General features: G+C 43.0%; 1 protein-coding gene across 1 annotated transcript in view; it reads left to right on the forward strand.

Annotated features, from left to right (window-relative positions):
- The window catches only part of LOC118363913 (catenin alpha-1), a 263,089-nt gene that overhangs the window by 15,206 nt on the left and 225,002 nt on the right, over window positions 1-22,881 (forward strand). Inside the window, exon 4 of the mRNA XM_052487347.1 lies at window positions 15,688-15,854. Coding sequence (XP_052343307.1) covers window positions 15,688-15,854 — 167 coding nt within the window. The remainder of the gene's footprint in view (window positions 1-15,687; window positions 15,855-22,881) is intronic.

Below are 22,881 nucleotides of genomic sequence, written 5' to 3' on the forward strand. Positions count from 1 at the left end.
GGCCTCTGTTCTGGGATGTTTCTAGTTCCCCAGACTGGCTGCCATGAAATGAGCCGGGAGTGTCAGAAAGCTGCCATCAAATCACCATCAAATGAAATCCTAATGTTCTCTAACAGCAGCTCTTCAGTGCTTCTCTTTTCCGATCCGGACTCACACTACCCCCCCCCCCCAAGTCCATCTGCTCACCATGCTTTTGCTCCAGCTAGTTTATCTCTCTGCTGCCGTAACTATGGCTTGGGTGTCTCTCTGCTGCCGTAACTATGGCTTGGGTGTCTCTCTGCTGCCGTAACTATGGCTAGGGTTTCTCTCTGCTGCCGTAACTATGGCTTGGGTGTCTCTCTGCTGCCGTAACTATGGCTTGGGTGTCTCTCTGCTGCCGTAACTATGGCTAGGGTTTCTCTCTGCTGCCGTAACTATGGCTAGGGTGTCTCTCTGCTGCCGTAACTATGGCTAGGGTGTCTCTCCTGTTCTAAGCTTTACTGATAGTGCTATCACTTGTTGAAGTGCATTAATATGGAGTTGGTTCCCCCTCCTTAGCTGCTATCACAGACTCTACTTTTCTGGGAAGTCTTTCCACTAGATGTTGGAACATTGCTGTGGGGGCTTGCTTCCATTCAGCCAGAAGAGCATTAGTGAGGTCAGGCACTGATGTCGGGCGATTAGGCCTGTCTCATAGTTGTCGTTCCAATTCATCTCAAAGGTGTTCGATGGAGTTGAGGTCATGACTCTGTGCAGGCAAGTCAAGTTCTTCCACACCGATCTCGACAAACAATTTCTGTGTGGACCTCTCTTTGTGTACAGAGGCATTGTCATGCTGAAACAGGAAAGGGCCTTCCCCAAGCTGTTGACACAGTTGGAAGCACAAAATCGTCTAGAATGTCCATTGTGTTCTGTAGCGTTAAGATTTCCCTTCGCTGGAACTCAGGAGTCTAGTCCAAACCATGAAAAACAGCCCCTGACCATTATTCCTCCTCTACTAGACTTTACAGTTGGCACTATGCATTCGGGCAGGTAATGTCATCTTAGCTTCTGCCAAACCCAGATCCATCCGCCCTGGACTTTCAGATTGTGAAGCGTGATTCATAATTTCAGAGAACGTGTTTCCACTGCTCCAGAGACCAATGCCGGCGTACTTTACATCACTCTAGCCGACCCTTGGCATAGTGCATGGAGATAGGGGCGGGTGTGTGTGCGGCTGCTCGGCCAAGGAAACCGATAATTCATGAAGTTCCCGACGAACCGTTCTAATGCGACATTGCTTCCAGAGGCGGTTTGGAACTCGTTGCGGCCGTGGACAGACGTTTTTTTACAGCTTCAGCACTCGGTGGTCCCTGTTCTGTCAGCTTGTGTGTACTACCACTTTGCGGCTGAGCCGTTGTTGCTCCAAGACTCTTCACAAGAACAACTTTGCAGTTGAGCCGGGTGGCTGCTCTAGCAGGGCAAACATTTAGTGGAAAGGTGTGGCATCCTATGATGGCGCCACATTGAAACTCACTCAGCTCTTCAGTAAGGCCAATGTTTGTCTATGGAGATTGTATGGCTGTGTGCTCTTATTTTACACACACAAGGCTGACTCCACTAATTTGAAAGGGGTGTCCACATACCTTTGAAAGTGAAGTCTATGTTGACTATGGTGATTGGCTGGCTATCGAGCAGGCTTAAATAACAGCATATACCGGTAACATCATTTCATAACTGGTTAGATGGCGTTATGTATTTCCAAAATGTTGGATTACTTTGAATGTAACTGTAAGCTAGGTGTTGATAGCAGCTAGCTGACTCACACAGTGCTAACCTAATGTTCACAGGCTGGTAGGGATAACGTCAGCAGGCTAGTTGGCTATCAACTTTGCCAGCTGATTTTTAACAAGATCTTGTAAGTTGGATAAATTCAAACCAGTAGTCATGAGTGCAAACTATTTGGTTTAGTTTGAAGTTAACTTCAAATGTTTTATTTCTGTTGGAGTTTACATGATAGGGAACAGGCTGGTTTGTCGCGTCCTCCATTTTATGTCACACCCTGCAACTATGGCATTTTGGGGATTTCTGATTTTAGTTTTATGTACATTTACATTTACATTTAAGTCATTTAGCAGACGCTCTTATCCAGAGCGACTTACAAATTGGTGCATTCACCTTATGACATCCAGTGGAATAGTCACTTTACAATAGTAAATGTAAACTTGAACAATAGAAAACTGAGTTAACTTTGCATTGAGAGACTTAATGCAAATCTGTGTTACATGTGGTTATGATTTATGCTAAATACCCTTTATTCCACATTTTCTAATCTACAATGTTTGTTTGGTTACGGTAAATTCTGTTGACGCAATTAATAATAAATGATCAATATGCCTGCATTTTATATTTAGTAATTTACCGTTCTCTGATTGGACACGTTGTTTGCGGAGCTCAACGTATGAGAAACGTGTTTTTGTTTTAAGATCATTCCGTTTACAAGTTTTGTTAATTTGATTTAGAGGACTCCTGTCAATGTTGAGTTACGGTGCGCACCTGATTTAGTCATAGAAGGAGGCCTAGGCTATCCCGTCTGTGTGCAAATGTATTAATATTTGGGTATTTGTTATCTGTTGGGTATTTCTGATTGTCTTAAGCTCCACAGCTCATTGGCGTTATCAAATATATATTTTAATATAATAATAATAATAATAATATATGCCATTTAGCTGACGCTTTTATCCAAAGCGACTTACAGTCATGTGTGCATACATTCTACGTATGGGTGGTCCCGGGGATCGAACCCACTACCCTGGCGTTACAAGCGCCATGCTCTACCAACTGAGCCACAGAAGGACCATATTTTCCTTCACCTCAAACAGCAAGTAGTCATTATTTTTTTTAAATATTAAAAAAAATATATATAACATCAGTTGAGAATGGCTATAGGTCCTTAATGTTTTTGAGAAATTATTTCCACCTCTCTCCCTTTCGATAACCACCGATCCTCAGTGTGAAAGGGGGGGAAAAATGGTTTTCTCTGAATATCCCAGCCGGAAACTTAATAAATACCTGGTTACTACTCCCTTGTGCAAATACAGCTGTCAGTCCGGAGCTCACTGGCACAGGAAACTGAGGGCATGGGAATATGATTAAGTTAGCTGCATGAGCCTCAGGCCGGACCCAGTAGATAGTTGATACAATGTTTCAAGTTCTTTGCAGACAGGTGGAGTAGAGATGAAATGGTATTTTTTTTAAAATTCTGATTATCTTGACTTCTGGCTCCCTCTTCAGCAATTTATTTAATCAAACTATATGCTTAAAGTATCAGACAAGACTCTATGTATGTATGTATGTATGTATGTATGTATGTATGTTGATTTGTATTAAAACATGTTTTATATATGGAAAAATACATGCTGAAGAAAATTGGCTGAAAAAAACAGACTTTCGTTTGACCATTTTTTAAACATTTTTAGTCGGGGACAGCCCTAGATTGCTGGTACTTAAGTTCTTCAGCCAAGGTCTTTGACAAACAAACTTCGTCACTCACTGTGTGCGTTACTCATATAGTTAAGGTGGTCATGGGTAAGTTGTTGTGCTCTGAGTTGTCTGCTTGGTAGACAATAGTGCCACCAGCAGTGTAGTCAGTGCCGGGCAATGTCAGTCGTCCTCTGCTATTTTATTTGTGTCCCAAATTGCACCCTATTCCCTGGGCTCTGGTCAACAGTAAGTGCACAGTATAGGGAATAGGGTGCCATTTGGGATGCACACTGTCATTGAACAGGAATTCAGCAGCTCTGCTTGTGGCAGGGCTGGCCTGACAGTTGGGAACTATGCTACGCTCTTCTGCGGAGCGTGGGCAGACTGATAATGCAGCCATTTGACTGGGCCTTAGCCCTCCCTCCCTCCCTCCCTCCCCTCTCTTCTCTTCCCTTCTCCATGCATATATAAACACATTTTATACCCAGCTGTGGTTTACCAGCTGTTGTTAAAATGGGATGAAATAAAGGTGTATGTAATTGTTTGGGTTGGAGAGGGGAAAGGATGGAGGGGGGGTGGGCAATGCAATTTAAATGTTTTTTTTTGCATGCGTGTTAACTATTTAAAATCCCCCCCCCCATTTGTTTTGGTGTGGGTTTAGTGTGGGGGATTCCATCTTGTAAGCATGAATGTTCTTCAGTCATTCACAACATCTCAGCTCTCGTCTGACAACGTTCACACCCTGCCTGCCTGTTCTCTTCGTTTATACCTGACTGATGCTTTACAACATCTCATCTTCCTCTTTCTTCTCTCCTTTCGCACCCTCTGTGGCCAAAAACACATTTCAAATAAATAAATAATAATAATGAAAAAAATGTTTTGGGATTACAATATATAAATAAGCTTTCTACAATTAAAAGTCAAATACAATGCATTTTAAAACAGTCGGCAATAATGTAATTAATTCATGGCTTAGTAAATTATACCTAGGCTGACTATATATCCATAATCATAAGATCCACTAATTACATTATCTTAAAAAAATATATATATTTTGATATTTAAAAAATATATATTATAAAATACATTTTTGCAATCACCGATCTGGCGTTAGGTTTGTCTGTATAAAAATGACCTTTTCGTTCCTAATTTAACCTGAACCATGCATAATGCACATTTACTAATGTAGCAGCCATTTATAGAAGACGAACACAGGTCTCATAAACAATTTTTCAAACACAAGCCCACGTGGCAGTGAGTAGCCAGCTAATATTTAGACTTCAAGTTTAGCCAACTTAAGCTAAAAAGACAACACTGTTGAAATAGGAACACGACCGCCTGTCCGTCTCCAACTGTTGGAACAGCATGCTGGCCTGTCCGTCTCCAACTGTTGGAACAGCATGCTGGCCTGTCCGTCTCCAACTGTTGGAACAGCATGCTGGCCTGTCCGTCTCCAACTGTTGGAACAGCATGCTGGCCTGTCCGTCTCCAACTGTTGGAACAGCATGCTGGCCTGTCCGTCTCCAACTGTTGGAACAGCATGCTGGCCTGTCCGTCTCCAACTGTTGGAACAGCATGCTGGCCTGTCCGTCTCCAACTGTCTCCAACTGTTGGAACAGCATGCTGGCCTGTCCGTCTCCAACTGTCTCCAACTGGAACAGCATGCTGGCCTGTCCGTCTCCAACTGTTGGAACAGCATGCTGGCCTGTCCGTCTCCAACTGTTGGAACAGCATGCTGGCCTGTCCGTCTCCAACTGTTGGAACAGCATGCTGGCCTGTCCGTCTCCAACTGTTGTTAGAAACAGCATGCTGGCCATGTCTGTCTCCAACTGTTGGAACAGCATGCTGGCCTGTCCGTCTCCGTCTCCAACTGTTGGAACAACTGTCTCCAACTTGAACAGCATGCTGCCTGGCTTGTGGAACCATGCTGGCCTGTCCAACTGTTGGAACAGCATGCTGGCCTGTCAGCGTTGTTCACATGTTGAAATCAAAAATGAGAAATTCCTTACTGTTTTTTTAATTTTTTATACTTATTGAACATTTTTATAAAACCGACTAAAAGGCTATTTATATCATCTTTATTTGAATAAAATGCTCCTAGCGATACATGGTACTGCAATGCTCAAGGGACAAATTGAGCATTTAATTTTCCAGAATGAAAGTTAATTGGTACATCTGTTTTTTAGTAGTCTGCTCTGCCCCAAATCTAAGGTGAAACAACAACCTTGTTTTAACTTCTCTATTACAGTGCGTCTCCATGTGTTCGTGTCCTTATGACCCTTAATGTTGGACCAAACCTCAAATACAAAATGGCGAGTTGAACCCGTTTTGTCAGAGGGGAAGTGAGAAGTGATCTCCCATCTTTGTTGGTTGTGAGTGGTAGGGGGAGGAGGGTCTTAGGAGAAAGGGGTGAAGTGAGGTTTCACTTTCGCCAAAAAAAATGTGTTTTCTATGTGCTTATTTTGAACATAAGCTTGTCCCGCCATTTGGGACAACGACTCCCATTGTTAGGGCGGAGACATGAGCATCTCGTCATTGTATACAGATCTCCGGTGTAAATGGGAAGGTGCGCACAGAAGGAGCGAACGAGTTGAGACCATAAAGAGAACAAGCTGACAAACGCTCATAAAAATAAATAAATAAATAAATGATTCTGTGATACAGGTATTTGGAATATCACGTAAAGGCATGCATATTGGACTGAATTCAATGTCGGTGTCTGTCGGTGTGTCTGTCGGTGTGTCTGTCGGTGTGTCTGTCGGTGTGTCTGTCGGTGTGTCTGTCGGTGTGTCTGTCGGTGTGTCTGTCGGTGTGTCTGTCGGTGTGTCTGTCGGTGTGTCTGTCGGTGTGTCTGTCGGTGTTCCTGCTGTTGTGGCTAATTGTGTAATACATATTGTAATCTTTTCATCATTTAGCGAGCTGGCAGTGCACAATGGGTGTGCTTTCTCTCCACCAGACGAGAGGGATGCCAGTGATTTCTAGATTCTTCTAGATTCTTTATTATACCATCTCCTCAAAATAGCCTTATTGATTTGATCCACTGGGGTGGGGGGACCACAGGAGTGAGAGTGGGGACTGATTGCGTGTGGTCACAGGCTTTGTACCAAAATGGCACCACATTCCCTATGAAGTGTACTACTTTTGACCCAGAGCCCTTACGCAGTAGTGCACTGTTTTTGACCTGAGCTCTGGTCACTATTGGTTACGGGGTGCCATTTGGGACGGACACATTACTTGGAACAGCGTCCAGGGTTGCTGGAGTCACACTTTGAGAGAAAAAAAAGTTTTTTTTTTTTTTTTTTTTTTTTTTTTTGTGACAACATTTTCTAGGCAGTAAAGCAGTGTACTGTTAGGCCTAGACGTTAGGCAACGAGAGGGGGAAACATTTGCTCTGGGGGGGGAGGAATGTAATTGTAGAGAACATTTCACTAAAGACCTGGGTCTGACCCAAGCATTTTTTTTTTCTCCAGCTGTCGTTTACTGCAGTTACAGAATCCTATATGAATAATTTCCTCACCAGTAACATTTTAGTGTCTTTTGCACTCGCAGACCAATTATACATTTATAAGAGTTAGTGTTATGGACTGAGGCGAACTGAGGAGACATACAGTCTGGGGCTAGTTCCTACAAAGTAGGGTTTGTATGTTCCGTGGAACTGACAATGACTAACCCTTTTTTTTACTTTGTCTTTAGTCCACTCAACCACTGTTTTCCAGGGAGCCCAGACATCCACAATATCTATGAAGAAACATTGAAGCACTGCCACAGTGTTTACTATTTTACTGCTAACACACTTGCAGCAGACACAAACACCTCTGCTACTCTTTTTGTCCGTGTGAGTCTGCAATATGTTGAGTTTCCCGGGGAAAGCTGTTAAGCACAGTGTTTTACTATTGTGTTCATGAGTGTCTTTTAGTAAATGTGTTTTACGGCTTGTCATTGAAGTATGCCTACAAGTATTGTATGCGGTCATATGGGCAGACTATTTAGTATGTAGCCTACGTAACTTGATCAATTTATGGCCTAAAATAAATGTTCATATGGGCAAAATATGGTATAAATTCATTCATATGGTTATACCGTGCATTCGTACAGTTCAGACCTATTTTGTTACGTTACAGCCTTACTCTAAAATGGATTAAATGAAATACAATTCTCATCAATACCCCATAATGACAAAACGAAAAGTCTTCTAGGCTTTTTTTTGCAAATGTATAAAAAAAAAAATTTTTTTTTACATACGTTTTCAGATTCTTTGAAAATGGTTTTGACTTGTCAAGTTCAATAAAGATTTAAAAAAAAAAAAACACCACGGCCTAATAACCGAAAGGTTGCAAGATCAAATCACAGAGCTGACAGCATAAAACTCTCTTATTCTACCCCTGAACAATGCAGTGAATCCACTGTTCCTAGGCTGTCATTGAAAATAAGAATTTGTTTTTAACTGACTTGCCAAGTTCAATAAAGATTTTTTTTAAAAAAACACCACGGCCTGTTCACCCCACTACCATCCAGAAGGGAAGTCAGTACAGGTAAATCTGAGAGACTGAAAACAGCTTCTATCTCATGGCCATCAGACTGTCAAATATCCATCACTAGCTGGTTACCACCTGGTTATTCAACCCTGCACCTTAAAGGCTGCTGCCCTATATACTTTTAAAAATAGAACATTAATAATGGAATAAAGTGAAAAATGTATTAAATATAAAAAATTTAATGATCTTATTTACGTAAGTATTCAGACCCTGTGCTATGAACATCGAAATTGAGCTCAGGTGCATCCTGTTTCCATTGATCATCCTCGATGTTTCTACAACTTGATTAGATTCCACCTGGTGGTAAATTCACGTGATTGGACATGATTTGGAAAGGCGCACACACCTGTCTATATAAGGTCCCACAGTTCACAGTGATTGTCAAAGCACAGAACAACCCATGAGATCAAAGGAATTGTCCGTAGAGCTACGAGACAGGATTCTGTCGAGGCACACATCTGGGGAAGGGTAACCAAAACATTTCTGCATCATTGATAGTCCCTGAGAAAAGTGGATTCCATCATTCTTAAATGGAAGAAGTTTGGAACCACCAAGACTCTTCCTAGAGCCGGCCGCCCCGGCCAAACTGATCAATCGGGGGAGAAGGGCCTTTGGTCAGGGAGGTGATCAAGAATCCAATGGTCATTCTGACAGAGCTCCAGAGTTCCTTTGTGGAGATGGGAGAACCTTCCAGAAAGACAACCATCTCTGCAGCACTCTTAACAATGAGGCCTTTGTGTGGCCAGACAGAAGCCACTCATTAAACGACGCAGAACAGCCCACTTGGAGTCTGGAGGAAACCTGGCACCATCCCTACGGCGAAGCATGGTGTTGGTAGAATCATGCTGTGGGGATGTTTATCAGCGGCAGGGACTGGGAGACTAGCCAGGATCGAGGTAAAGACGAACAGACCAATGTATAGCGAGATCCTTGATGAAAACCTGCTCAGGACCTCAGACTTGGACAAAGGTTCACCTTCCCTACAGGACAACGACCCTAAGCACACAGCCAAGACGACGCAGGTGTGGTTTCGGGACAAGTCTCTGAATGTCCTTGAGTGGCCCCGCCAGAGCAGGAATTGAACCCCATCGAACATCTCTGGAGAGACCTGAAAATGGCCTTGCAGCGACGCTCCCCATCCAACATGACAGAGCTTGAGAGGATCTGCAGAGAAGAAACTCCTCAAATACAGATGTGCCAAGCTTGTAGTGTCATACCCAAGAAGACTCGAGGCTGTAATCACTGCCAAAGGTGCTTCAACAAAGTACTGAGTTGAAGCGGGTCTGAAATACTTATGTACGTGTGATTTTTCAGTTATACTATATCTAGGCATGGATCTAGTTTATACAATTACATTTATCTGTTTTCCAAAACATCATTATTTTATTTCAAATGACTTAAATGCAAGTGTAGGCTACATGACGGTGTCGGTGTCATAACAAACTGTCCAAGATTGTGCCTGGTGTTCTGATGTTTATGGACTAATTGAAAGTGTCCAAGTTGACTAGGCGCTAATTGTTGGTTGGGTTTTTTTTTATTATTATGGCTTTTTTTTGTTGAGTATTCACAACCAGTGACTTGAGAATCCTTCTGTTGCCATGGCAGTGGATACCAGCAAGTTGTTGCTCTGTTCTCCTTTCACCTCTGCTGCTGTCGCTGCAATGCCTCAACTTGGTGGGGTGGGTAGCTCCGAGATGATGAAGGAAAAAAACAAAACAAAACAAAAGAAAATGTTGGTGCCTGCCCTCCACTAAGTTGTTGGTCTTGGCCAAGTCTTGCAGGACAGCATTGTGCAGTTCCATAATTCTGAAAATAAGGGGCGCAGATTAGTAACCATGCTTTTGGCTTTGGGCTTAAGACACAGACATTTTGAAAATTCAGATGAAGAGGTGATTTGATGTTTTGGGTTAAGTTTCACAAAAAAAAGGTGTCCTGGACCCTTCTGTAATTAAGCAAGAGCAGCCCGTAGCTGGTTATCAACGTAATTAGAACAGTAAAATTTATCATACCCCTGGTATATGGTCTGATATACCACGGCTTTCAGCCAATCAGTATTCAGGGCTCGACCCACCCAGTTGTTCCACTGCTAATGGCTGTATCCAGCCACTTGGCGTTGCGTTGTAAGAGCAGCCCTTGGTCTTGGTGTATTAGTAATATACCCCCTGGGACCTTATTGCTTAAATGGACACTGAGTTTACACAACCTTCCTAACATTGAGTTACACCTCCCCTTTTTCCCTCAGAACTGCCTCAATTAGCCGGGGCATGGACAAGGTGTTGAAAGCGTTTCCACAGGGATGCTGGCCCATACTTCCCACAGTTGGCTGGATGTCCGTTGTGTGTCGGACCATTCTTGATAAACACACAGGAAACCGCTCTCTGAATGGCACACAATCCACGTTTCAACTGACTCTGTTGCTAAACCCCCCCCCCCCACCCCCCCTCAATCCACGTCTCAACTGACTCTGTTGCTAAACCCCCCACCCCCTTTAAAATGACATTAAAGTGAGCAGTACACCAGGTGTTTCTGGATTGTATTGATGTCTCATGCGTTATGAAAAGGATAGTCTTAACGATATGGGCAAATGGGTTCAAAAGGTAAAAATATTTGATTTCCTTGTAATTCATTGTATTAAATGTCTTCACCTGGATGTCCCCTCGAGCCAGGTGTAGGACGTCTGTCACAGCGTTCTAATGTTTAGTCTTGTGAATTGCTCTTTTTTTTTTGCTTGAAAATGGGAGAGATGGACCGATACTGATTTTTAAAAAAAAAACAAAATGTACTATATTCTCATATTATGAAGACATGAGTATAAAACTCGTTAAGAGATGCCCTTGCCTTGAAGTTGAACCTCCCCTTTTTAGATTAATAACTTAGACAGTCAACTCGCGGTTTTCTGTTCATTTGAAAAGGCCTTAATTTTCACCATCAAAACGAGACTAAATGAAACATTTGATCCAAATGGATTTTGTGACGCTTCTATATTTAATAAAAACCCATTTGACTGGTAAATGTAGGGGAGGAGAAAGGCAGACATTTTGAAATAAACATTGGAATTCAGTGGTCCAGAGTTCCTAATCATTTTCCTTTTGGTGGGCCTAGCCATGTCTCTCCATGTCTCTCCTCCAATCAGAAAGCCTGCTCACTGATGTCAATACCAAAGCTGATAATTGTGATGACAGAGCCCAGTACAACCGAACCCTTTAACCAAAGGCGGTTGTCACTTTAGTCTCTCAAATCATAATGTTTCCATTTCAATAATGGTTGTGACAGTTTCATTTTATTGAAATGTTCAAATGTGGACTTTTTTTTTTTAAGATCTATTTCCCACCCGCGTGATATGTAATATATTCCTAATGGAGAAATTCGGAATCCCGTAGCCTGTGGATAATATGCTGCCCACGTGCTTTATATGGCCTAAAATAAAGTTCATAACTATGCATGATTTAATGAAAAAGATGGAAAGGTTTCCCCCCCGACTGAAATGGGCAATAGGCTATACAGCTGGCTTCATTTCCCCTGGCAAATAGGCCTACAAGGAAACTACCACCATATCTCGCTGAAGTTGAGTGTGCAAGGTGGTCTGGGCCCTGCATATAGTACCTAACGCGCAAAAAAAAAAAGATTTGCCCAACAAAGACGTAAGCAAAAAAACAAAAACATGCATGATTTTTAAATGAGATATGATCTGATATTATGACAGGCCTTAGGTCTGTATAATAACAAGACAAAGCACCACTGTAAGAGTTGACACATTCACTCTGGCCAAAGTTATGGTCCAGCAAGCCAAAGACGCGCACCGCATAATTTTATCATACCACACGATGTAATGCTACCTTATTTAATTATACCACACGATGTAATGCTACCTTATTTAATTATACCACACGATGTAATGCTACCTTATTTAATTATACCACATGACGGAACGCACTGCATTCGCAGAAGTGTTTTAGGGAGAGTTTGACCGCAGACCCATAGCGGATGCAGACAATGAGTCTGTGATCGCTGAGATCCTGATTTGAAAACAATAGAGGTGTATTTGGAGGGCATGTTGGTCAGGATAATATCTATGAAGGTGCCCATGTTTTCTGATTTAGGGTTGTACCTGGTGGGTTCCTTGATAATTTGTGTGAGATTGTGGTATCTAGTTTAGATTGTAGGACTGCTGGTGGGGGTTAAGCATGTCCCAGTTTAGGTCATCTAACAGAACGAACTCTGAAGATAGATGGGAGGGCAATCAATTCACATATGGTGTCCAAGGCAGATGGGAGCAGAGGAGGAGGAGGAGGGGGGGGGGTCTATAACAGTGAGACTTATTTCTGGAGAGATTAATTTTTAAAATTAAAAGCTCGAACTGTTTGGGCACGGACCTGGAAAGTATGACATAACTTTGCAGGCCATCTCTGGAGTAGATTGCGGCAACTCCCAATTGGGTACTTTCCACCCCCCCACCATTGTGTGTGAGGCCTTTGGCTGTATATGTTAGGCCTAGGTCACCGCCTGTGTGGGAGTTTTGGATTTACTCTGTCAGACTGCCTTTCTCTCCTCCCCCTTATGCCCTTCTCATCTCTCTCATCCTTTTCTCCTCTCCTCTTCATCTCAAATGACATTCTAATGCAATTAACTCTTAGCCTGGATCCCATCCAGCCTCTATGCTCTGAGGCCTTTACTGGTATCAGGCCCAGCAGTGGGCCTATTGTGGATGCGCCCCAAATTACTCCCTATATTGTGTACTACCTTTTTGACCAGGGCTCATAGTAATGCACTATATAGGGTGCCATTAGGGATTCAATTGGTTGCCTGGGCTAGAGGAGGAGAGTGGAATATGATGATTAAAAGGAAGCTACATTTTTTTTCCCCCCTCAAAGTCCTTCTGGGCTGGCAGGGAGAGGGAGTGTTTTCTGGGGCTGACATTAGGAGCAGCATGCCTACATTTGCGTGACACTGCCTGCGGAGGAGCAGAGGTTCACGGGTAATTATTTCTGAGTTTTGAGAGGATGAGACAGACTGGTGGACAGAGGGAGTAGTATACCAGCTAAGGCTAGCAATTAGAGTATTTTGTTGTTAATCTTAGCAAACGCTACCAACCAACAGACTAGCTAAGCCAATTGGTAAAGAGTTTAGATTAAATGGTTTGGATAAGATTAGCTGCTCTAGGTATGTCTTCATTGGTAGGGCACAGAAAGAGCTGAGGTCTATGGTGATAGGTGGGGTTGGCTGAGAGTGGCTGGGGGGGTTGGGATTAAAGAGCTGAAGTCTATGGTGATAGGTGGGATGGGCTGAGAGTGGCTGGGGGGGTTGGGATTAAAGAGCTGAAGTCTATGGTGATAGGTGGGATGGGCTGGGAGTGGCTGGGGGGTTGGGATTAAAGAGCTGAAGTCTATGGTGATAGGTGGGATGGGCTGAGAGTGGCTGGGGGGTTGGGATTAAAGAACTGAAGTCTATGGTGATGGGTGGATTAAAGAACTAAAGTCTATGGTGATAGGTGGAATGGGCTGAGAGTGGCTGGGGGGGTGGGATTAAAGAGCTGAAGTCTATGGTGATAGGTGGTGGGGGGGAAGCACTGCCAGCCAGGCACACGTCTCTTTATCCATGGATGAATATACAGACACAGTGACTGATTCAACACGAGAGAGAGAAGTGGTTGGCGACTGGCTGCTTTTTTAAAAAGATGTCAAGAGGCAGGCAACCAATCAAATTTAATTTAATTAATTTTCTGTACAGAAACCCAGCCTAAAACCCCCAAACGGCAAGCAATGCAGGTGTAGAAGCATGGTGGCTAGGAAAAACTCCCTTGAAAGGCCAAAACCTAGAGGAACCAGGCTATGAGAGGTGGCCAGTCCTCATGGCCAATGTTCTTCTGGCTGTGCCGGGTAGAGGAACCAGGCTATGAGGGGTGGCCAGTCCTCTTCTGGCTGTGCCTGTTGGAGATTAGAAACCTAGAGAGGAACCAGGCTATGAGGGGTGGCCAGTCCTCTTCTGGCTGTGCCGGGTGGAGATTATAAACCTAGAGAGGAACCAGGCTATGAGGGGCGGCCAGTCCTCTTCTGGCTGTGCCGGGTGGAGATTATAAACCTAGAGAGGAACCAGGCTATGAGGGGCGGCCAGTCCTCTTCTGGCTGTGCCGGGTGGAGATTATAAACCTAGAGAGGAACCAGGCTATGAGGGGCGGCCAGTCCTCTTCTGGCTGTGCCGGGTGGAGATTATAAACCTAGAGAGGAACCAGGCTATGAGGGGTGGCCAGTCCTCTTCTGGCTGTGCCGGGTGGAGATTATAAACCTAGAGAGGAACCAGGCTATGAGGGGCGGCCAGTCCTCTTCTGGCTGTGCCGGGTGGAGATTATAAACCTAGAGAGGAACCAGGCTATGAGGGGCGACCAGTCCTCTTCTGGCTGTGCCGGGTGGAGATTATAAACCTAGAGAGGAACCAGGCTATGAGGGGCGACCAGTCCTCTTCTGGCTGTGCCGGGTGGAGATTATAAACCTAGAGAGGAACCAGGCTATGAGGGGTGGCCAGTCCTCTTCTGGCTGTGCCGGGTGGAGATTATAAACCTAGAGAGGAACCAGGCTATGAGGGGCGGCCAGTCCTCTTCTGTCTGTGCCGGGTGGAGATTATAAACCTAGAGAGGAACCAGGCTATGAGGGGTGGCCAGTCCTCTTCTGGCTGTGCCGGGTGGAGATTATAAACCTAGAGAGGAACCAGGCTATGAGGGGCGGCCAGTCCTCTTCTGTCTGTGCCGGGTGGAGATTATAAACCTAGAGAGGGACCAGGCTATGAGGGGCGGCCAGTCCTCTTCTGTCTGTGCCGGATGCACATCTTGATGCCAATGGTCTGATTAAACAACACACAGTACCAGTCAAAAGTTTGGACACCTACTCAGTCCATGGTTTTTATTTTAATTTTATTATAATAGAATAATAGTGATGACAAACTATATAAAATAACAGACATGGAATCATGTAGTAAACTGAAAAGTGATAAACAAATCAATGTATTTGACCATCTTACAAGTAGTCACCCTTTTCCTTGAGTTTTTCACTCTTGGCATTCTCTCAACCGGAATGCTTTTCCAGCAGTCTTGAAGGAGTACCCACATATGCTCAGCACTTGTTGGCTGCTTTTTCCTTCACTCCGCAGTCAACTCATCCCAAACCATCTCAATTATATATATATAGAGAACACACACACACACACACACACACACACACACACACAGAGTTTTGATCTCATGGATAGTTAGCCTGAGATTCCCCAGCCCCCTGTACCTCAGATGGTAACCACAACAAGTGGCGGGTTGACTTTTGTTGTTCGAATCACAGATTGCTTCTTTAACACTGAGCTAATGGAATATCTTCCTCACTCTTCACTCTGCCCCGCCTGAGGTGTGCTCTCTGCTTTTGATTTTTACCTTAATAAATGCATCCAATTAAGACTGTCAGCGGTCCTCTTTCTCCTCTCTGTGTGACAGGTTTACTCGTTGTGACAGTGGTCTCCCCTAACGCTCCTTCACTTTAACGTGCCTCTGTAGGCACCCTATACCCCCCTTCACGCAGTGCACTACTTTTTCATCAAGGCCCTTGTCGGGGACAATGCTTCCTTTTTATATAGGGTTTAATTTGGGACAAACTCTTTATTTTTATTTTTATTTTTAAAAATGTGTCCTAACTGTCACATTTAATGTCCTGTCGTTCCTCCTTTTGTCCCTCAGGTGAATCCATGAAGCAGGCATCGGGAGAGTTTGCAGAGGACCCCTGTTCCTCGGTAAAGAGGGGTAACATGGTCCGTGCAGCCAGAGCACTCCTCTCTGCCGTCACTCACCTGCTGGTTCTGGCCGACATGTCTGATGTCTATAAGCTGCTGCTGCAACTCAAACTGGTGAGGCACACACACACACACACACACATGCACACACACACACACACACACATACACACACACACACATACACACACACACGCATGCACACACACACACACGCATGCGCACACATACACGCATGCGCACACACACACACACCTGCTGGTGCTGGCTGACATGTCTGTAAAAAAGCTGCTGCAGCTCAGACTGGTGAGGGACATGACACGCGCACACACACAGGGAGAAACGTGCACTGGTGGTGAGGTCACAGGTCATGGATTATTAAATCATTATCAACCGTCTGGCTTTGGGTCACATTGTGAGGTAGCGAGTCTGTTGAAGTCTGAAGTTTACATTCACCTTAGCCAAATGCATTTAAACTCAGTTTTTCGCAATTCCTGACATTCAATCTTAGTAAAAATTGACTGTCAGTTAAAATCACCACTTTATTTTAAGAATGTGAAATGTCAATATTAGTGATTTTATTTCGGCTTTTATTTCTTTCTTCACATTCCCAGTGGGTCAGAAGTTTACATACACTCAATTAGTATTTGGTAGCAGTGCCTTTTAAATTGTTTAACTTGGGTCAAACGTTTCAGGTAGCCTTCCACGAGCTTCCCACAATAAGTTGGGTGAATTTTGGCCCATTCCTCCTGACAGAGCTGGTGTAACTGAGTCAGGTTTGTAGGCCTCCTTGCTCGCTCATGCTTTTTCAGTTCTGCCCACATTTTCTATGGAATTGAGGTCAGGGCTTTGTGATGGCCACTCCAATACCTTAACTTTGTTGTCCTTAAGCCATTTTGCCATAACTTTGGAAGTATGCTTGGGGTCATTGTCCATTTGGAAGACCCATTTGCGACCAAGATTTAACTTCCTGACTGATGTCTTGAGATGTTGCTTCAATATATCCACATGTTCTTTCCTCACGATGCTATTTATTTTGTGAAGTGCACCAGTCCCTCCTGCAGCAAAGCACCCCCACAACATGATGTTGCCACCCCCATGCTTCACGGTTGGGATGGTGTTCTTTGGCTAGCAAGGCCCCCCCCTTTTTCCTCCAAACAAAACGATGGTCATTATGGCCAAACAGTTTTATTTTTGTTTCATCAGACCAGAGGACATTTCTCCAAAAAGTACGATCTCTGTACCCATGTGCAGCTGCAAACCAGTCTGGCTTTTATATGGTGGTTTTGGAGCAGTGGCTTCTTCCTTGCTGAGCGGCTTTTCAGGTTATGTCTATCGGACTTGTTTTACTGTGGATATAGATACTTTTGTACCTGTTTCCTCCAACATCTTCACAAGGTCCTTTGCTGTTGTTCTGGGATTGACTTGCACTTTCCGCACCAAAGTACGTTAATCTCTAGGAGACAGAACGCGTCCCCTTCCTGAGCGGTATGACCGGTGCGTGGTCCCATGGTGTTTATACTTGCGTACTATTGTTTATACAGATGAATTTGCTACCTCCAGGCGTTTGGAAATTTCTCCCAAGGATGAACCAGACTTGTGGAGGTCTACAGTTTGTTATCTGAGGTCTTGGTTGATTTCTTTTGATTTTCCCATGATGTCAAGCAAAGAGGCACTGAGTTTGAAGGTAGGCCTTGAAATACATCCACAAGTACACCTCCAATTGACTCAAATTATGTCAATTAGCCTATCAGAAGCTTCTAAAACCATGACATAATTTTCTGGAATTTTCCAAGCTGTTTAAAGGCACAGTCAACTTAATGTATGTAAACTTCTGACCAACTGGAATTGTGATGCAGTGAATTATAAGTGAAATCTGTAAACAATTGTTGGATAAATGACTTGTCGATATCCTAACCGACTTGCCAAAACTATAGTTTGTTAAACAAGAAATTTGTGGAGTGGTTGAAAAAGGAGTTTTAATGACCCCAACCTAAGTGTATGTAAACTTCTGACTTCAACTGTACCTTACACCATTAAACTGTCTCTCTGGCTTTGCTTATTATGAGCCACACGACTTAAGTGGGCTCTTGTGGATATGACAGAAGTTCCACGTAGCTGAAGGGAAAACTATTTAACTAGCTTATGAATTATTTAGACATTCTTTATTGCATCGAAGAAAATAAAAATAAGCAAATAACCTAAAGTTTAGCTGCACCTTTTAAAAAAAAGAAAGCAACACGTCTACCTATTCAACTGTGTTTTTAAGAAAGCAACACGTCTACCTATTCAACTGGTTTTTAAGAAAGCAACACGTCTACCTATTCAACTGGTTTTTAAAGAAAGCAACACGTCTACCTATTCAACTGGTTTTTAAAGAAAGCAACACGTCTACCTATTCAACTGTGTTTTTAAGAAAGCAACACGTCTACCTATTCAACTGTGTTTTTAAGAAAGCAACACGTCTACCTATTCAACTGGTTTTTTAAAGAAAGCAACACGTCTACCTATTCAACTGTGTTTTTAAAGAAAGCAACACGTCTACCTATTCAACTGTGTTTTTAAGAAAGCAACACGTCTACCTATTCAACTGTGTTTTTAAGAAAGCAACACGTCTACCTATTCAACTGTGTTTTTTAAGAAAGCAACACGTCTACCTATTCAACTGTTTTTTTAAGAAAGCAACACGTCTACCTATTCAACTGTGTTTTAAAGAAAGCAACACGTCTACCTATTCAACTGGTTTTTAAAGAAAGCAACACGTCTACCTATTCAACTGTTTTTTTAAAGTTTTAAAAGCAACACGTCTACCTATTCAACTGGTTTTTAAAGAAAGCAACACGTCTACCTATTCAACTGGTTTTTTAAAGAAAGCAACACGTCTACCTATTCAACTGGTTTTTTTACCTATTCAACTGTGTTTTAAAAAAAGCAACACGTCTACCTATTCAACTGGTTTTTATTAAAGAAAGCAACACGTCTACCTATTCAACTGGTTTTTATTAAAGAAAGCAACACGTCTACCTATTCAACTGTTTTTATTAAAGAAAGCAACACGTCTACCTATTCAACTGGTTTTTATTAAAGAAAGCAACACGTCTACCTATTCAACTGTTTTTTATTAAAGAAAGCAACACGTCTACCTATTCAACTGGTTTTTATTAAAGAAAGCAACACGTCTACCTATTCAACTGGTTTTTTTAAAGAAAGCAACACGTCTACCTATTCAACTGGTTTTTTAAAGAAAGCAACACGTCTACCTATTCAACTGGTTTTTATTAAAGAAAGCAACACGTCTACCTATTCAACTGTTTTTTTAAGAAAGCAACACGTCTACCTATTCAACTGTTTTTTAAAGAAAGCAACACGTCTACCTATTCAACTGTTTTTTTAAGAAAGCAACACGTCTACCTATTCAACTGTGTTTTTAAGAAAGCAACACGTCTACCTATTCAACTGTTTTTTAAAGAAAGCAACACGTCTACCTATTCAACTGGTTTTTAAAGAAAGCAACACGTCTACCTATTCAACTGTGTTTTTATTAAAGAAAGCAACACGTCTACCTATTCAACTGTTTTTAAAGAAAGCAACACGTTTACCTATTCAACTGTGTTTTAAAAAAAAGCAACACGTTTACCTATTCAACTGTTTTTTATTAAAGAAAGCAACACGTTTACCTATTCAACTGTTTTTTATTAAAGAAAGCAACACGTCTACCTATTCAACTGTTTTTTATTAAAGAAAGCAACACGTCTACCTATTCAACTGTTTTTTATTAAAGAAAGCAACACGTCTACCTATTCAACTGGTTTTTATTAAAGAAAGCAACACGTCTACCTATTCAACTGTGTTTTTAAAGAAAGCAACACGTCTACCTATTCAACTGGTTTTTTAAAGAAAGCAACACGTCTACCTATTCAACTGGTTTTTTAAAGAAAGCAACACGTCTACCTATTCAACTGTGTTTTTTAAAGAAAGCAACACGTCTACCTATTCAACTGGTTTTTATTAAAGAAAGCAACACGTCTACCTATTCAACTGGTTTTTATTAAAGAAAGCAACACGTCTACCTATTCAACTGGTTTTTATTAAAGAAAGCAACACGTCTACCTATTCAACTGTGTTTTTATTAAAGAAAGCAACACGTCTACCTATTCAACTGTTTTTTTAAAGAAAGCAACACGTCTACCTATTCAACTGTGTTTTTAAAGAAAGCAACACGTCTACCTATTCAACTGGTTTTTAAAGAAAGCAACACTTCTACCTATTCAACTGTGTTTTTAAAGAAAGCAACACTTCTACCTATTCAACTGTGTTTTTAAAGAAAGCAACACGTCTACCTATTCAACTGTGTTTTTAAAGAAAGCAACACGTCTACCTATTCAACTGTGTTTTTAAAGAAAGCAACACTTCTACCTATTCAACTGGTTTTTAAAGAAAGCAACACGTCTACCTATTCAACTGGTTTTTTAAAGAAAGCAACACGTCTACCTATTCAAATGGTTTTTAAAGAAAGCAACACGTCTACCTATTCAACTGGTTTTTAAAGAAAGCAACACGTCTACCTATTCAACTGCGTTTTTTTTAAAGAAAGCAACACGTCTACCTATTCAACTGGTTTTTAAAGAAAGCAACACTTCTACCTATTCAACTGGTTTTTAAAGAAAGCAACACTTCTACCTATTCAACTGGTTTTTAAAGAAAGCAACACTTCTACCTATTCAACTGTTTTTTTTCTAGATAAATAGTTTGCTTGACTCTAACGTTCTGGTGTCTTGGCTAAAGGTTTCTAACCAAAAGGTCTTCTGTGTTTTGTCCATCCTTTTACCCAGTTCATTATTGCTGTGAATGAATGAAACTAAATCCTGACCACAAGGAGGCCTTTCACCTGCAGTCAAGAGACTTGCTGTTTATCATCTGTCGTAGGCTTAGTCCTCTGTAGGCAAACTATCTATTTAGTGCACTACTTGTGACCAATGCACCATAGGTGTAGTGCACTACTTTCAACCAGGGCCCCATAGGGTTAGTGCACTACTGTTGACCAGGGCCCCATAGGGGTAGTGTACTACTTTAGACCAGGGACCCATAGGGTTAGTGCACTACTTTAGACCAGGGACCCATAGGGTTAGTGCACTACTTTAGACCAGGGACCCATAGGGGTAGTGCACTACTTTCAACCAGGGCCCCATAGGGTTAGTGCACTACTGTTGACCAGGGCCCCATAGGGTTAGTGCACTACTTTAGACCAGGGACCCATAGGGGTAGTGCACTACTTTAGACCAGGGACCCATAGGGTTAGTGCACTACTTTAGACCAGGGACCCATAGGGTTAGTGCACTACTGTTGACCAGGGCCCCATAGGGGTAGTACACTACTTTCGACCAGGGACCCATAGGGTTAGTGCACTACTTTAGACCAGGGCCCCATTGGGGTAGTGCACTACTGTTGACCAGGGCCCCATAGGGGTAGTGTACTACTTTCGACCAGGGCCCCATAGGGGTAGTGCACTACTTTAGACCAGGGACCCATAGGGGTAGTGCACTACTGTTGACCAGGGCCCCATAGGGGTAGTGTACTACTTTAGACCAGGGCCCCATAGGGGTAGTGCACTACTTTAGACCAGGGACCCATAGGGGTAGTGCACTACTGTTGACCAGGGACCCATAGGGTTAGTGCACTACTTTAGACCAGGGACCCATTGGGGTAGTGCACTACTGTTGACCAGGGCCCCATAGGGGTAGTGTACTACTTTCGACCAGGGCCCCATAGGGGTAGTGCACTACTTTAGTCCAGGGACCCATAGGGGTAGTGCACTACTGTTGACCAGGGACCCATAGGGGTAGTGCACTACTTTAGACCAGGGACCCATAGGGGTAGTGCACTACTGTTGACCAGGGCCCCATAGGGGTAGTGTACTACTTTCGACCAGGGCCCCATAGGGGTAGTGCACTACTTTAGACCAGGGCCCCATAGGGGTAGTGCACTACTTTAGACCAGGGCCCAGGGTGCCATTTGGGATGTAGCCATATGTTTTCTAACCTTTCCGTTCACTACTGTAAACTGTTCTGATTCTAATTACACAGCCAGACGGTGAAGTCATTGTCAAATGTCAACGATGAAATGGATTCACTTAAAAAATATATATATATTTTTTTTTTATAGCTACGCTGTAAAATGGAAGACGTCTGTCATTTCAGCTCAGCTCAGACAGGTCAGCAGGTTGAAAAAGGAAATGACTATGTTTTTATTGTCTCAGATCCTCCGGGTGAAGATCTGGAATCAGTTTTAAGATCATTTAAATTATCATCAGTAATTACATTGACATATAGATCAACACACTCTTTACTGTGAGACACTTCATGAATATGTGCATGGGCCTCTCCAGAAATGATTTACCGTGGAACGAAGTAGAAAGAGAGAGGATAGAAAAAACACTAGTTTCTACTCTTGAGGTGAGGAAGCTTCCACAGCTATGCGTGCTGTTGCATTGTGGGCTAAGCTCCACCCCGTGTTCCACTTCCCATACTGTCTCTTAAAGTTGAACAACTCAATGTTATCTTATCATGCCTCTGTTTATAACCCACCTCTTCACAGGGCTAGTGCCTTCCAGATACCTGGGTTGTTTCCCAAAACGGCAACCTGTTCCCTATGTAGTGCACTACTTTTGACCAGGGACTGTATCCGGCATGGCACCCTATGTCCTATGTAGTGCACTACTTTTGACCAGGGACTGTATCCGGAATGGCACCCTATGTCCTATGTAGTGCACTACTTTTGACCAGGGACTGTATCCGGAATGGCACCCTATGTCCTATGTAGTGCACTACTTTTGACCAGGGACCGTATCCGGAATGGCACCCTATGTCCTATGTAGTGCACTACTTTTGACCAGGGACCGTATCCGGAATGGCACTCCATGTCCTATGCAGTGCCTATTCCACATGGGGCCCTGTATAGGGCAACTGGTGCCATTTTTAAGACCCATCCACACTGAGTCAGTGGTCCAGCTATATCGAAGTCTCTTGAGGGAAGTCAGCCCTGGCATTCTCTGGACACTGGCCACCCCGGTGTTGCCAGCCAACTGCAGGAGACCTGACGTCATTGCTCTTTCTGCATTCCAGATACCCAGAGTCCCAAATGG

The sequence above is a fragment of the Oncorhynchus keta genome, chromosome 30, assembly GCF_023373465.1.
Source record: "Oncorhynchus keta strain PuntledgeMale-10-30-2019 chromosome 30, Oket_V2, whole genome shotgun sequence".
NCBI classification, from domain to species: Eukaryota; Metazoa; Chordata; class Actinopteri; order Salmoniformes; family Salmonidae; genus Oncorhynchus; species Oncorhynchus keta.